The sequence below is a fragment of the Ceratotherium simum genome, chromosome 6 (assembly GCF_057802395.1).
Source record: "Ceratotherium simum simum isolate JZ-2026a chromosome 6, ASM5780239v1, whole genome shotgun sequence".
Classification (NCBI taxonomy): domain Eukaryota; kingdom Metazoa; phylum Chordata; class Mammalia; order Perissodactyla; family Rhinocerotidae; genus Ceratotherium; species Ceratotherium simum.
Genome location: NC_141905.1, coordinates 21,521,534 through 21,535,556, shown reverse-complemented (window position 1 = coordinate 21,535,556; position 14,023 = coordinate 21,521,534). Strand labels below are relative to the sequence as shown.

At 40.2% G+C, this 14,023-nt stretch overlaps 1 protein-coding gene across 2 annotated transcripts in view; it reads left to right on the top strand.

Moving 5' to 3' along the window:
* Positions 1 to 5,228: 5,228 nt before the first annotated feature.
* The window catches only part of NUP133 (nucleoporin 133), a 53,046-nt gene continuing 44,251 nt past the window's right edge, over positions 5,229 to 14,023 (top strand). For both annotated transcript variants that reach the window (XM_004426883.3, XM_087431959.1), the window contains exons 1-6: positions 5,229 to 5,490; positions 7,518 to 7,636; positions 9,614 to 9,717; positions 10,855 to 10,962; positions 12,776 to 12,910; positions 13,520 to 13,690. In XM_004426883.3, coding sequence (XP_004426940.1) covers positions 5,309 to 5,490; positions 7,518 to 7,636; positions 9,614 to 9,717; positions 10,855 to 10,962; positions 12,776 to 12,910; positions 13,520 to 13,690 — 819 coding nt within the window. In that variant the 5' untranslated portion in view covers positions 5,229 to 5,308. The remainder of the gene's footprint in view (positions 5,491 to 7,517; positions 7,637 to 9,613; positions 9,718 to 10,854; positions 10,963 to 12,775; positions 12,911 to 13,519; positions 13,691 to 14,023) is intronic.

Sequence of the window (14,023 nt, the reverse complement as noted above, 5' to 3'; positions counted from 1 at the left end):
AGGATGTGCAACTATGACACACAACTATCCACTGGGGCTTTGGGGAAAAAAAGGAGGAGGATTGGCAATAGATGTTAGCTCAGAGCCGGTCGTCCTCAGCAAAAAGAGGAGGATTAGCACGGATGTTAGCTCAGGGCTGATCTTCCTCACACACACACACACAAAACTACACTGAAATTGAGTTACCTCAGAACGTTCCATTGCGATTAGATGAGAATGCCTTGAAAATGATTGGGCATGGGTAGTTTCCATGATGAGTTCTTCATTGTTCCCTTGCCTGTCCACTTTAATAATATCATAATTACTGTGTTGCTGAGAATGGAATTCTAACAGTTCTACCACATCTGCCGGAAATAATTCTGGCTACTTTCCTGTTGTCAGTTGCAGTGATTAGTCCCACATAAATCAAAGTCTGGTCTTAATTGAAAGGGCTGTATTTTAGGAAGCTTGTACAGAAGGAGGCATCTACGAGCTGAGTATCTCACACATGTACACATGTCTATACTTGTGAGGTATTTTTCTTTTTATTTTAATAAAACAAAAATGGGCTTATATGGGACATACTATTTGTTAACCAACCTGCTTTTTTTATTTGATAGAGTATTTTCCTATACCTTTAAGTATTCGTTAGACACATCCACATGTATTCTTTTTTTTTTTTTTAAGATTTTATTTATTTTTTTCCCCCCCAAAGCCCCAGTAGATAGTTGTATGTCATAGCTGCACATCCTTTTTCAGTTGCTGTATGTGGGACACGGCCCCAGCATAGCCGGAGAAGCGGTGCGTCGGTGCGCGCCCGGGGTCCGAACCCAGGCCGCCAGCAGCGTATCGCGCGCACCTAACCGCCAAGCCATGGGGCGGGCCCCACATGTATTCTTTTTAATCATATAACATTCTATAATGTTAATATACTATAAATCTATCATTGGACATATATCTTGCTTTCCATATTCTTTGCTATTATAAACAATACTACCTATATATCTTTATGATTTCTTTGATTTTTTTCAGATAACTTCTGAAAGTGAAATTGCCAAGTTAAAGAGCATATACAAATTATAAAACTTTTTAACAGACTGTCCTCTTAAAAGACTGTACTAATTTGTAATCCCACCAGAAGTGTATACAATAATGCCTATTTCCCCACAACCTTTTCAACGTGAGCTATTTTCATTTTTTAAAACATTCCTGCTAATTCAACAGGCAAACAATGCTGACGGGTGGTTTAATTTGAATTTCTTTAATTGCTAGTGAAGTTGAAGATCTTTTCATGTATTTTTGGTCATTTCTAGTCTTTGATTTAGTGCTAGTTCATGCCCTTCATACATTTCCATTTTTTCTACTGGGGTAGCTTGCTTTCTCTTACTGATTTTCTTTGAAGAGTACTATTTCATTAGAAATATTTTTTTCTTCAGCTTGTTTGCCTTTCTGCTGTGGTTGTGTTTTCTGACATCCACAAATGTAGTCATATCTATATTATCTAATTCTCAAAACAAGTGGGTACTAGTAGTAATTTAACAGAGGCTCAAAAAGGTGATTTGAAGCAAGTCCCATTTAATTCCAGAGTCTATACACTCAATTAATATGCCAGTGGTTATGGCAATGTCCCCAGACAGCAGCGTCAGCAACACCTGGGAAATGCAAATGTTAGAAATGCAAATTCTCAAGCCTCAGCCCAGACCAACCAAGTCAGACACTCTGAGGATGGGGCTCCGCAATCTGGCTTACCCCAACCCCTCCAGGTGTTGCTGATGCATGCTTAAGTTTGAGAGCCCCTGCACTACACTATCCTGTCTTCTAGATTTCTAGTGTAAGTATCTACACTTACACTAAAATAAGGTAAAATAAGATAAATAAGGACATGGCAGGCACTAGGAAAATGTAGCACTCTGGGGAGTGGTAAAGAAGCACTCATGCTGCCCCAAGGTGTATGTCCTGAATATCTTCTGCTCCACTCACCAACTTCTCCACTGTATACTCCAGGAGGCCGCCCTCCATGGACTGTGCTAGTGTCCTCCTCCCTCACACTCTGGCCTCCAGAGGTGGCTGGAGGCCAAGAGAAGAGTGAGGTCATGATACTTACATCCCCAGTCCCCTTCCTCCTGGGATGCCATGGGTTGGCTGCATCTCCCAACCCAAGGCCATGGCTCTGGCAGGTGGCCTTTTTTCTCAGGTTCTGGTGACCCCTTCCTTGGCTCATTTGTTGTTAGGAGCCTCAGGGCTCTACACTACCCCTAATATTCCTGTATTAAACTCTCTTTACTCAGCTTGAGGGTGCTGTTTCCTCTAGGATCTTGTTTTATAGAGCCTACAAGGCCCTTCGTGGCCCCTCTTTTCCCAATTTCCTCTACTGTTAGTCATTTGAGGTTGGTTTGCTTGTTTCAAGTCCCTGGAATGCACCAAGATCTTGGCTGCTTCAGGACTTTTGCCTGAGGATCCTCTGCTGAAAACACTCTTCCTCCTATTCTTTGCCTGCTCGTGCTTCATGTTTCAGTTTAAATGTCCTTTTCTCCCAGAGGCCTTCGTAGATCTTCCTCCAAAATTAAGCATCCCCAGTTAGTCTCTATCATATACCCTGCTCTTTTCTTTCACACTGCACATCTCAATTTGTGGTTATATACTTATTTGTGTTCATTTGTTCAGTATCTGTCTTTCTCATTGGTCTGTGATCTCCATGAGGGTAGGGCCCATGTCTACTTCAAGAGGGAAGATGGCCAACTCATGTCCAAAAGAACAATCTCAAGGGGGCAGAAGAGCTTATAGCAGTTATATAGGCTGGTGGGTTACAGTGGGGGGTGGGGGTGGGGTAGGAATGTTGAGCCTCTGGTGTTACAGACTGGGAGTCGCCACACCAGATCTTTCAGTTTTCATTGATGATGGCTATCAGCATAGACTTCCTGTTCGGGGGTCATCACATTCCTAAGGAACTCAAAAGAACAAAGTTATCATCTTATCGCAGCTGGGAGGTACATGCATAAGCAGGGGTCATAAAATCTACAGAGCAGTTAGATCTCCTGGAGGGTGCAGATCCAGCTGGGTTAGTTAGTCAGAGGTCATTCAAAGTTACAATAGGGTTTCTTTTCTACAATATGGCTTCCCTCATGTCAACCTTGTCTTGAGCTGGTATCAGCAGGTACTCGATAAATCCATAATGAATGAATGACTCATAGTGCTATCTACTCACCATTCTTCAATAGTCATTCCAGCTCCTGCAAACAGCAGCTTTTATAACTGCATGGTGGGCAAACCACTAGCCAGTCCAACAAAGCCCAAGAACAAATTTATCCCACCAATACCCTCTCAGCCATGACTACGCTCCATTTCTCATCTTACCCCTCCCCCTCCTCCACCAAGTAAGAATGAAACAAGGAGGAAATGCGCTAGGTTGTAAGAGCTATAAGACTCAAAGACAAGCTGCAAAGTTGGCTTATAAACCTGGGTGGGAGAAGGAGAAAAGCAGCTTGTCTGTAGAACCGTGGTGAGATGACTGCCCTCATGCTATTCATGTGCACAAATGGCTTCCCCGGGGAAATGTCAACAACTGACACCCACATTGTGGTCTCCCACATATGGATATGCCAGTGTTTACTTAGCCATCCCCTTATTTCAACAAACATTTAATGGAAGGCTAATGTACCTGTTATGGTGTGCACAAAGGTAACAGCCACTGTGCCTGCTGTTAAGACATTTAAAAGGAGCTATGTGAGAAACGGTTATGAAACAACTATATGCAGAGTAAAAATATTATAAATAGCTCACACACAGGAGCACAGGGGACAAAGGATAAGGGATACATAATTTTGTGGAAGGCTTCACTTAGAAGGCAGCACTGAAGTAAGACGATGCATGAGGTAGAAGCTTGTTAGGCAACAGGGGAGAGAGGGTGTTCCAGGAGAAAGAAACACGTGGAAAGGCATTGGAGGAGGTTACGAGTTTTTTTATTCTTGGAATGTGGAGTGCAAGTGGGAAGTGGTGGAAGTAGAGTAAGGACAGAAAAGCCAGTCAGAGTTAAGTCGCAAAGGACCTTGCAAAGGAGCTTAGTAAATTACCTATGGACAATGGTCAGCCACAAGAGCATTTAGGAGCCCAAGAGCAGCTTCGGGTTTGCCTTAGTTCATTCTGTTGGCAGTGTGGAGGACTGCGTAAAGTGACTAGAGAGAGGCAAGGAGACCCAAAAAAGAGACTAAACACTAAAAAAGAGGGAAAAGTTGAGTACCTGAACCAGGGCAGAGGCAGTGCCAATGTGAGCTCTACTGGAGGTTCCCCAGGAGCTACAACGTCCCAGGGTGCTGCAGTGGAGGTAAGTGTGAGCAATGACTAGGATAGAACTCTTCTTTTTGCCTTGGGCAATTGGCCAGTTTTACCAAATGGGACAGAGGTGGTAGTAGGATAGGAATCCTAAAGGGAAACATGAATTCAGCTTGTGTGTGCCTGTGTGTGAGGAAGATTAGCCCTGAGTAACACCTCCGCCAATCTTCCTCTATTTTGTATGTGGGATGTCTCCACAGCATGGCTGATGAGTGGAATAAGTCCGTCACCAGGATCCAAACCCGCGAACCTGGCCGCCAAGGCTGAGCGCATGGAATTTTAACCGCTCCGCGACGGGGTCGCCCCGAATTCAGCTTTTAACAGGTGGATTGCGAGGAGTCTGCAGGACACCCGGGTGAAGGTGTCCACGAGGAACTGTCAGGAGCCTGCGGTTTGGAGCGACATCTGGGTTAGAGATGTGGACTTGCGGTCACTAGCGTGGATGAGACCGCAGAGTTGAATGGAAAAAATGACAAATCTAGAGAACAAATATAACATTGAGTGTGAAACCAGTGTCAGCTTTACAGTTTTTCTCCCTTCTTAGATTGGACCAAGGAACGAACACTTTTCATTTCCCAGACGCTCAGGAGAGACCAGCGCGCAGAGACGCTTCGCGTTTAAGCTGTCAGAGGGCCAGCCCCACCCACCGGCGTCGGGAAGGGCGCCTAGCACTCCAGTTCTACTTCCACGGAGCTCCGGACTCCGCTGCTCCGGGCCGGAAGCCCGGACACCTGCCTCACACCCTCGAGCGACGACCCCTTCGACCACGCCACGACCGCTTCGACCAGGCCCCGCGTCTCGGCGCTGAGCTTTTACGCCATCATCGTGCGCCCTCCCACCCTAACCCCGCCCCGCCCCGACCACGCCCCGCGGCTCGACGCTGCGCTTTGACGTCTTCACCGCGCGCCCTCCCGCCCCTGGGTGTTCAAGCTGGGCGCGCGGGCAGCGCTTCGGCCCAGCGGCTGGAATCCGCGCGCTCCCTATCGTCTCTCCTTCCATCATGTTCCCGGCCGTCTCCTCTCCGCGGACCCCGGGGCCCGGGGCCCGAAGAGGCCCGCTGGGCGGAGTCGGGCCGGGCTCCACGCCCCGGGCTACAGGCAGGAAGGGTCTGGCCTTGGGATCTGCAGTCAGCTCCCCGGTGCTCTTCTCGCCGGTCGGCCGGCGGAGCTCGCTGAGCTCTCGGTAAGTGATCGTCCCCGGTTGGGTCTGGCGACTGACAGGCTCACGGGCCTCGGTGGGCCTGATGGGGTAGTGTCTCCGGAAGCCTCCGGGACCTGGGGCGGCGGGGGAGCATGCTCAAGTATTGGAAAATAGACCTTCGCCACGCTTGCGAGTCATTTTAGCCTCACTTTGACTAATTCATCAGTTGAGTCTTCGCTTTGCACTTTTCATGGAATTACCTTTATGTAGAGGTGAAGAACTGGATTTGAATCAGTAGTTACCTGCCTCCTTCTTACTACCCCTGTGATCTGGTGTAAGTCACTCATGATGCTCTTCATCTGTGAAATGGCGAAAGTATCTGACCTGAGCCTGCTTCACTAAGGCCAAAAGAGTCAATATGAAATGCCACTACGCAGATGTAAAGTGATGGTGAGAATAAGGTGATGGTGGGAATGAGGCCCTCCGGCCCTGAAAATCGTTGTCTATATGTCTGACATACTAACTGCCATTCATATCTGCGGATTGGTAATTCTATAGGGCTTTTAGCTACAGAAGTTAACTTTGTAGCTAAATTAATAGGGAAAAGGCTTTCCATAAACAGTGAGGTAAGAATAGTTTTGTTACCAAACAAAAGCGTGGCTCACCAGCCCACATCACCTGTAGAATCATGCTCCACACCCTCCCTTTCATAATTAATCTAGAACTGTAGAAGGTAATCGTTTCAGAGTAGTTTCCTCTGAATTCATCTATCAAAAATGAATTTCCTCCCGCGGAAAAATGGTAATATTGGATCTTGAATTTACAGTTAAAATTTATAAAATTTTGGAATTGTTTAAAGGAGAAATGATTTTTAAAGAATACACTGTATCCTTGACTTTTGCATTTTGAAAAGTGCTCTTCAAAGTGTTGATTTTGTCAATATCTTTTGCTCTTTTGAGAAAAGACAGAATAAAAGTCATACTTTATTTAATGTGTTTTTTTAAGTCTCTTTTTACCTTCTGGTGATCATTTAGAGAAAACCCTTTCTCATAATAGGACATAAAGCTCTCCACCACTCTGTATGTGCATCTCATCATTTAATCTTCATGATAAGAGAGAGAATAACTTTTATACTGGTAACTTTACATTGCTTGTCTGAATGTTAAGATGAAGGGAAGAAGGAAATAAAATTTCTACTGCTTTATCTGCTATTAAAGACCAGGTAACAGCAGATGTTTATGACTCTGTTTAATTTCTGGCTTGATTGCACAGATCTGGTAGATTCTTATAATTCTAGAGCTGATGAGAGCTTAAAAATAACCTAACCCTGGGCCAGCCTGTGGCTTAGTGGTTAAGTGCGCGCACTCCACTACTGGCGACCCGGGTTCGGATCCCAGGCACGCACCTACACACCGCTTCTCCGGCCATTCTGAGGCCGCGTCCCACATACAGCAACTAGAAGGATGTGCAACTATGACATACAACTATCCACTGGGGCTTTGGGGAAAAAAAGGAGGAGGATTGGCAATAGATGTTAGCTCAGAGCCGGTCTTCCTCAGCAAAAAGAGGAGGATTAGCATGGATGTTAGCTCAGGGCTGATCTTCCTCACAAAAAAAATAAATAAATAAAAACATAACCTAACCCAATGTTTGTAAAACATTTTTGACCACAGTGTATGATGAACTTTATTTTATATTGTATTTTGTTTTTCAAAAATGTTGATCGAGACCCTTAAAATGACCTGCAGTTTGAAAAACACTGATCTAGTCCAACCTTCGTATTTCAAAGCTAAGGAAGCAGGATTATAAAGAGTTTAAGTTAACAGCATGCATCTATAAACTAGAGCATAAGAGTCGGAGGCCAAGTTTTCCTAAATCCTGTTAGTCTTTTTTTTAATGAAAAATACAGTTAATTACACAGTATACAGGAACCAGAGTTTTTTTCACTGTTACAACTCATCTTTCTTCTTATCAAAGATATTCTCTTTATTGTGAAAATATATGTATAAAAATTAGAATAATGGAAAATTTTAACTTATGGGTGAAGTAATATGGTCTCTTTTCTTTAGAGGAACACCTACACGAATATTCCCACACCACTCTGTAACCGAGTGTGTAAACTATGATGTAAAAACGTTTGGATCTTCACTTCCTGTTAAAATCATGGAAGCCCTAACATTGGCTGAAGGTGGGTGTCAGATTTCATTTGCTTCTATTAGCAATTCAAAATAAAGCCTAGGTCTAGCATGGAGATTGAATTTTGTGCTTTCTCTGGCATATCTTCACCTAAATGGGGAGAAAGGTAACCTATGTGGTTTTTCACTGTAATTGAGAAATTTAATAAATTTGAGAAGCAGAAGGAGTTCATTCTAGCACAAATTAAATCTTTAGTGGTTGTTAAGTACTGCTTATGCAAAACTCAGTCCAATTTAAAAAGTTAATTGAGTATATGAAATTTAGCTTTTAAAAAAACCCAAAAAACTAGTGCCTCACGTTATTGGGTTTAATAATGCAGTAAAATCAAGTCTTAGCTCCATTTCTGGATCCTGTGTAGTATCCCAGAGACTGTATGCACAAATTCATGATGTTATCAATGTGGTGTACCTTTAGAAGATTCTGTTGGCAGAGAATTAGAGTGGAAATTTGGAAGATGTAGTCAACACAAGCTTCAGAAAAGCGACATTAAGGATGAAGAGTTGGGTGACTGTGACAGCAAAGTTCAGAGCATCCTCGTGATCTGCCTAAATCATTTTTATTAAGGATTCAATTCTAGATCTTTGTGATTTTCTGGAACTGTGTTTTTAAATTACAGGTAGTAACTGAAACCAGTTTAGTGGTTCATAACCAGCATTGAAAAAAAAATGAAATAGAATGCAAAATATCAGAGTCTATCTCATATCATAATGTTAAGTAACTTTTGTTTGCTTTATTTAAATTGTGTGTGAATGCATCATGATCTAAAATGTATTTCATGCTGTGAATGACAGTCAAAAAAGTTTACAGTACTCCATTCTAGAAAAAGGCATATTTCTCATCAGCTTGAACTTGCACATCTTGCCCGTTAAGTCCTTGGGAGCTTCAAGTACAGTTGTTTTCAGACAACTAAACTTCTGCTAACCTCTGTCATGTATTGTTTCTGTTTTAAATATACATAATATATTTTTCTTTTCCCCTCTAAAAATATATATAGTATGTATTATATTTTCCCTCTAAAAATTTAAGCTGAAACATACTCCTGGTTCATGCCATCAGACTATGTTAATAACAAATATTACACAGCCTCAGAGGAGAGAGTCCCTAGAAATCAGGATGTGTAAACTGAAGAGGTGTGTAAACTTGAAGAACTCTTCCCCACATGGAAACCTACCGAGTACTGTGTGTTAAGTCAGGGTCCTCAGGGGCTCACCACTAAAGGATTTGGAGCTGCTGTAGTGCTTTCAGGAAAAGAAAATACTGAGCAGATGTTTCACTTCAGCAAAAAGGCCACACTTAGCCTAGGCATGATTTGATGTGTTAGCTTGTACATTACTGATGCCTTTTATTTTGCCCCTCTACCTTACCTTTAAGCAAAGAGCAAAGCTCAAATTAATTAAATTTAGAAGACCATTAACATGTTTACAGAGGTTTACCACCAATGCTTATAACAGCAATATACTAATTTAGTTTTGTCACTTAATACGGAATGTAACACTTTATGTCTCCATAGAATGAAATAATTTATCATACTTTCAAAGAGCTCTTATTTGAAAATGATGTTCTTTTGAAGGAACATGATTTTTCTTTGAAATGTTTTATATATTTAATGAGAGGATTTATTATTTGTGTTGCATTATCAAAATAAAATTATGAGTGTCAGTAAATATTATAGAAAGTAAGATATCTTTTTATAACAAAAATTTAGAAATATTAAACTTTGGCCCAAAATATACTTATTGCCTTTAGATATATTTCTAAAAGTGTTTATCAAAGTTAAATAGATCTCTTGTTTTGGATATTAATAACTCTTGAATTATTGAAGAGTATTTTTTGTTGTGTATTAATTTTTTTTGTGTGTGGTGATTACTTTTTTTGGTGAAGAATATGGCAATAAAGATTTTGGTATGAGGAAATTTTAAGTTTTTCTTATTCATTCTTTAAGAATAATTACACACCTCATTTTCTTTAGTTGATGATCAGCTGACTGTTCACATAGATGAAGGTGGATGGGCTTGTCTGGTCTGCAAAGAGAAACTCATTATTTGGAAGATTGCTCTGTCACCTATTACTAAGGTAATGGCTCTTCAGAGAGCTGGAAGGAGATAGATGAGAGGATTACCAGTTGGCTCTTAATTTTTACCCTAAACTTTTAGAGCTGTTGGAGAACAGTAATCTGAATCTACTCAAGCATTGGGAATTTGCATTTTCGTAGTGATGTGAAATACTGAGCATGCATATGTACTTGTGTATTGGAAAAAAGTTTCACCCCTTTAATAATCTTAAAGAAGATCCATGTTATTTACATTTAATAAAATTAGAGACATTGAAATTTTTAATGACTGTCATGCTAATCAGTCTGCCTAATGAATTTAAGACTAAATGCCATCCACATAAGCTGATGAACTGAGTTTATGTCTAAGAAGATAGGACTGTGTTTCACTGAATCTACTGAATGATGCTTAATAAAATAGGAAAAAATAATACCAATTTTTACAATTGCTAGTTTAACTTACAGTTATCAGTATCTCACGCAGGGGTTATCGTTTGTATTTTAGTAACTTAGCAACCTCTTCTTCTATCTGTTCCAGATCAGGCACACTGTCTTATACCACTCACTACTCACTGGGCTCTTATTCCTTTGGTACCTGGGACTTCTGCTTACCTAAACTCTTCATGTCTGCTAGCTTCTGTACTGCTGCTGCATAGAATATAGTACTTATAGTTAGGAGCATAGGTGAGGGAGAAGTCCTGTGGGCATCATGAGTTAGCAGAGGGAAACTGATATTCGGCTGAGTCTAAGAAATATTTTCTAGGCAACTTGGTATAATTACTCTGTAGTCATGCTGATTTTAAATGTCAAATAAAAAGTTAAGACCAGACTGGGAAAATTCTTTAGGAAGCCTACACACTTATCTTAACCAACAGACTTTTTAGTCCAGGAAGAGATTGGACTAGTTGTTATTCAGGATCTAGTCTAGCTCTTAAGTTTTCCTGATTCTATATCTCTTAGAATATTTTGTTTTAAAATTACTGAAAGCCATGATGAAAGCATCATCAAAAAGATATGAGAAGAAAGAGTATTTGAAGAATGGTATTTCCAGCAATGAATCAGAATCTAAAATATGGAGAGAAAGGAAATAGTGAAGTTAGATGTATATTCAAAAAATTGGATTTGATGCGAAAGATTTTTTGTTTGGGTTTGTTCTGTAGCTATCTGTTTGCAAAGAACTTCAGCTGCCACCTAGTGATTTCCACTGGAGTGCTGACTTGGTGGCTCTCTCTTACTCTGCTACCTCAGGTGAAGCACCTTCTATTCAGGTAGGTGACTTAAATGCTTATTTAGATACATATTTTTTTAAATAACGGAGTTCTAAAGTTGGAGGAATCATCAGCCCGATTCTGAGGTATAACTATAAGGCTACAGGAATCAAGACACTGTAGTATTGCAAATAGGTGGACACATAGGGCAATGGAACTGGGTACAGAGCACATATAGAGACACATGTGATCTTTGACAGAAGTGCAAAAGGAATTTTGTGGTGTCAGGATAGTCATTTCAGTAAATGGTTGGAATCGTTGGTCATCCTTATGCAAAAAAAAAAAATGAATTTCCCCATAAACCTCATACGTTATACAAAGATTAACTTGAAGTTTATAAAACTATAAAGCTTTTAGAAGAACACAGGAGAAAGTCATCGTGACCTTGGGTTAGGCAAAGAGTTCTTGGAAATCACCGAAAGCATGATTCATAAAAGAAAAAGACAGACGGGGGCTGGCACAGTGGTGTAGCGGTTAAGTACATGTGCTCCACTTTGGCAGCCTGGCGTTCGCAGGTTTGGATCCCGGGCACACACCAACGCACCGCTTGTTAAGCCATGCTCTGGCTATGTCCCATATGAAGTAGAGGATGATGGGCACAGATATTAGCTCAGGGCCAATCTTCCTCAGCAAAAAGAGGAAGATTGGCATCAGATGTTAGCTCAGGGCTAATCTTCCTCAAAAAAAAAAAATGATGTCAAAATTAAAACCTTAGCTTTGCCAAAGACACTGACTAGAAAATGAAGAGACAAGCTACAGACTGGGAGAAAATATTTATAAATCGTGTATCCAACGAAGGACTTGTATCCAGAAGGTAAAAGGACCTCTCAAAGCTTAATAAGAAAACAAACAACCCGATTCAAAAATAAGGCATAGGACTTGAACAGACACTTTACCAAGGAGTATATAAGGATGTCGAATAAACACATGAAGAGATGTTCACATCATTAGCCATTAGGGAAATGCAAATTAAAACAATAGTGAGATACTGTTACACACCTATTACAATGGCTAAAATAAAAAGTGCTGACACTACTAAGTACTGGCAAGGTTGTGGAGCAACTGGAACTCGTGCATGGCTGATGGGAATGCAAAATAGTACAGCCACTTGATTTTCACTTTCTTATAAAGTTAAAATATACTTACCATATGACCCAACTATTTCATTCCTGGCTATTTACCTTAGAGAAATTAAAACTTATGTTCACACAAAAAATAGTACATAAATGTCATTGCAGCTTTATTTGTGGTAGCCAACAGTAGAAACAACCCAAATGTCCTTTAGCAAGTGATTGGATAAACAAACTGATTCATCCATAGAATGAAATACTACTCAGCAATAAAAAGGAATGGACTACTGATACATGCAGCAACCTGGATGAATCTCCAAGACATTATGCTAAGTGAGATAAGCCAGTGTCAAAAGGTTACATTCCATATGATTTCATTTGACATTCTTAGAAAGACAAATCTATAATGATGGAAGTAGTGGTTGCCAGGGGTTAGGATGGGGGAAGGGTATGACTGTAAAGGGATAGCATTAGGGAGTTTTGGGGGCTGATGGAACTGTTTTGTATCCTTATTGTGATAGTTACATGAATCTATACATGTGTTAAAATTCATAGAATTGTACCACAAAAGGAAAGTTTTACTGTATGATAATTTTTAAAATATAAAAAGAAGGCATTTTTATTTCTGATTTTTACTGAATAGTAAATTGCCCTGGTTTCCTTATATCGATGTCATTAGACTCCTAGTTTTTGGGTCCTTCTTTTATTGTGTATTGTGCTGAGTGTTATGATCTTATTTTGAGGCTGTTGCTGTCATGGTTGCCACCAGAGAAGGATCCATACGCTATTGGCCAAGCCTTGCTGGTGAAGACACCTACACAGAGACTGTTGTAGATTTGGGAGGCGATAAGACTTACAGTTTTCTAACAGCCGTGCAGGTATACAATGGATATTCTTTTATATTTATTGGAAAGCTGTGATGTGGCTTGGAAGTAGGATTTGAATGACTAAAAATGTGGGATTTTGAACAGATCATACAGTTCAGGGAGGGATCAAAAAGGGACAAGAGAAGAATGTAAGGATCTTGGATTTGAACAGTTAGACAAAGGGAAGCCCTTCTCATAGGACTCTAAAATATCAATATTGGATAGTAACCAGTGTTTCAGAAATATTTTACGAGAGTCACTTAAAAACTCTTAGATGTTATGAAGAATGCTTTGCTAATGTATAATCTGCAGGTTTACCAAAGAAGTAAAATCTGATACTTGATTTGTTGAACTTGCAATATGGTGAACCTGTAATTTAAAAATCAGAATAAAAAAACAAAACCTGAATAAAAGTTTTTCTATGTAGAATTAATACTATTAAGTGAATGGATTCGTAAGTAAATTTATTTTAATAAAAAACACTGTTCCATTTTTTATTCTTTTAGGTTTGTTTTAAGGTACAGATGATTTTTCTCTGTATCAAAAGCAGTTTGTGTTACTTTTCTTTATCTTAGTGTTAGATGCTTAACTGAACTAATCTCTCACAATATTTGTTCACAGGGAGGAAGTTTTATTTTGTCCTCATCAGGAAACCAGCTGATTCGGCTGATACCTGAAAGCTTAGGAAAGATTCATCAGCATATCCTGCCTCAAGGGCAAGGCGTGCTTTCAGGAATTGGTCGGAAGGTTTCTTCTCTTTTGGGAATTTTGTCTCCTAGTAGTGATCTCATAGTAAGTTGTTAAAATCACTTTGTTTTACAAGCTTTGTTTCTTAGTGAAGTCAATAAGTTGGAAGTTTCCTGTGAAGTTGGTATTGCCTCTGTAGGAACAGTAGTGTGCATGAAATAAAACCTTTGATCTTTTCAGTGAAGCATTTTTATGATGCTGATCAAATGAGTTCATGCTAACCCTCTCACGTACCCTGTAACATTAATATTCTTAAATCACATAGATTATCCTCATAAGTACATTCCTTGAGTATTCATAAGTGCTTACTTTTGTTTCTTTTCTAGTTATAATCTACATTCCAATTTAACGGGACTACTTCTCTGAAGACCCTATAAC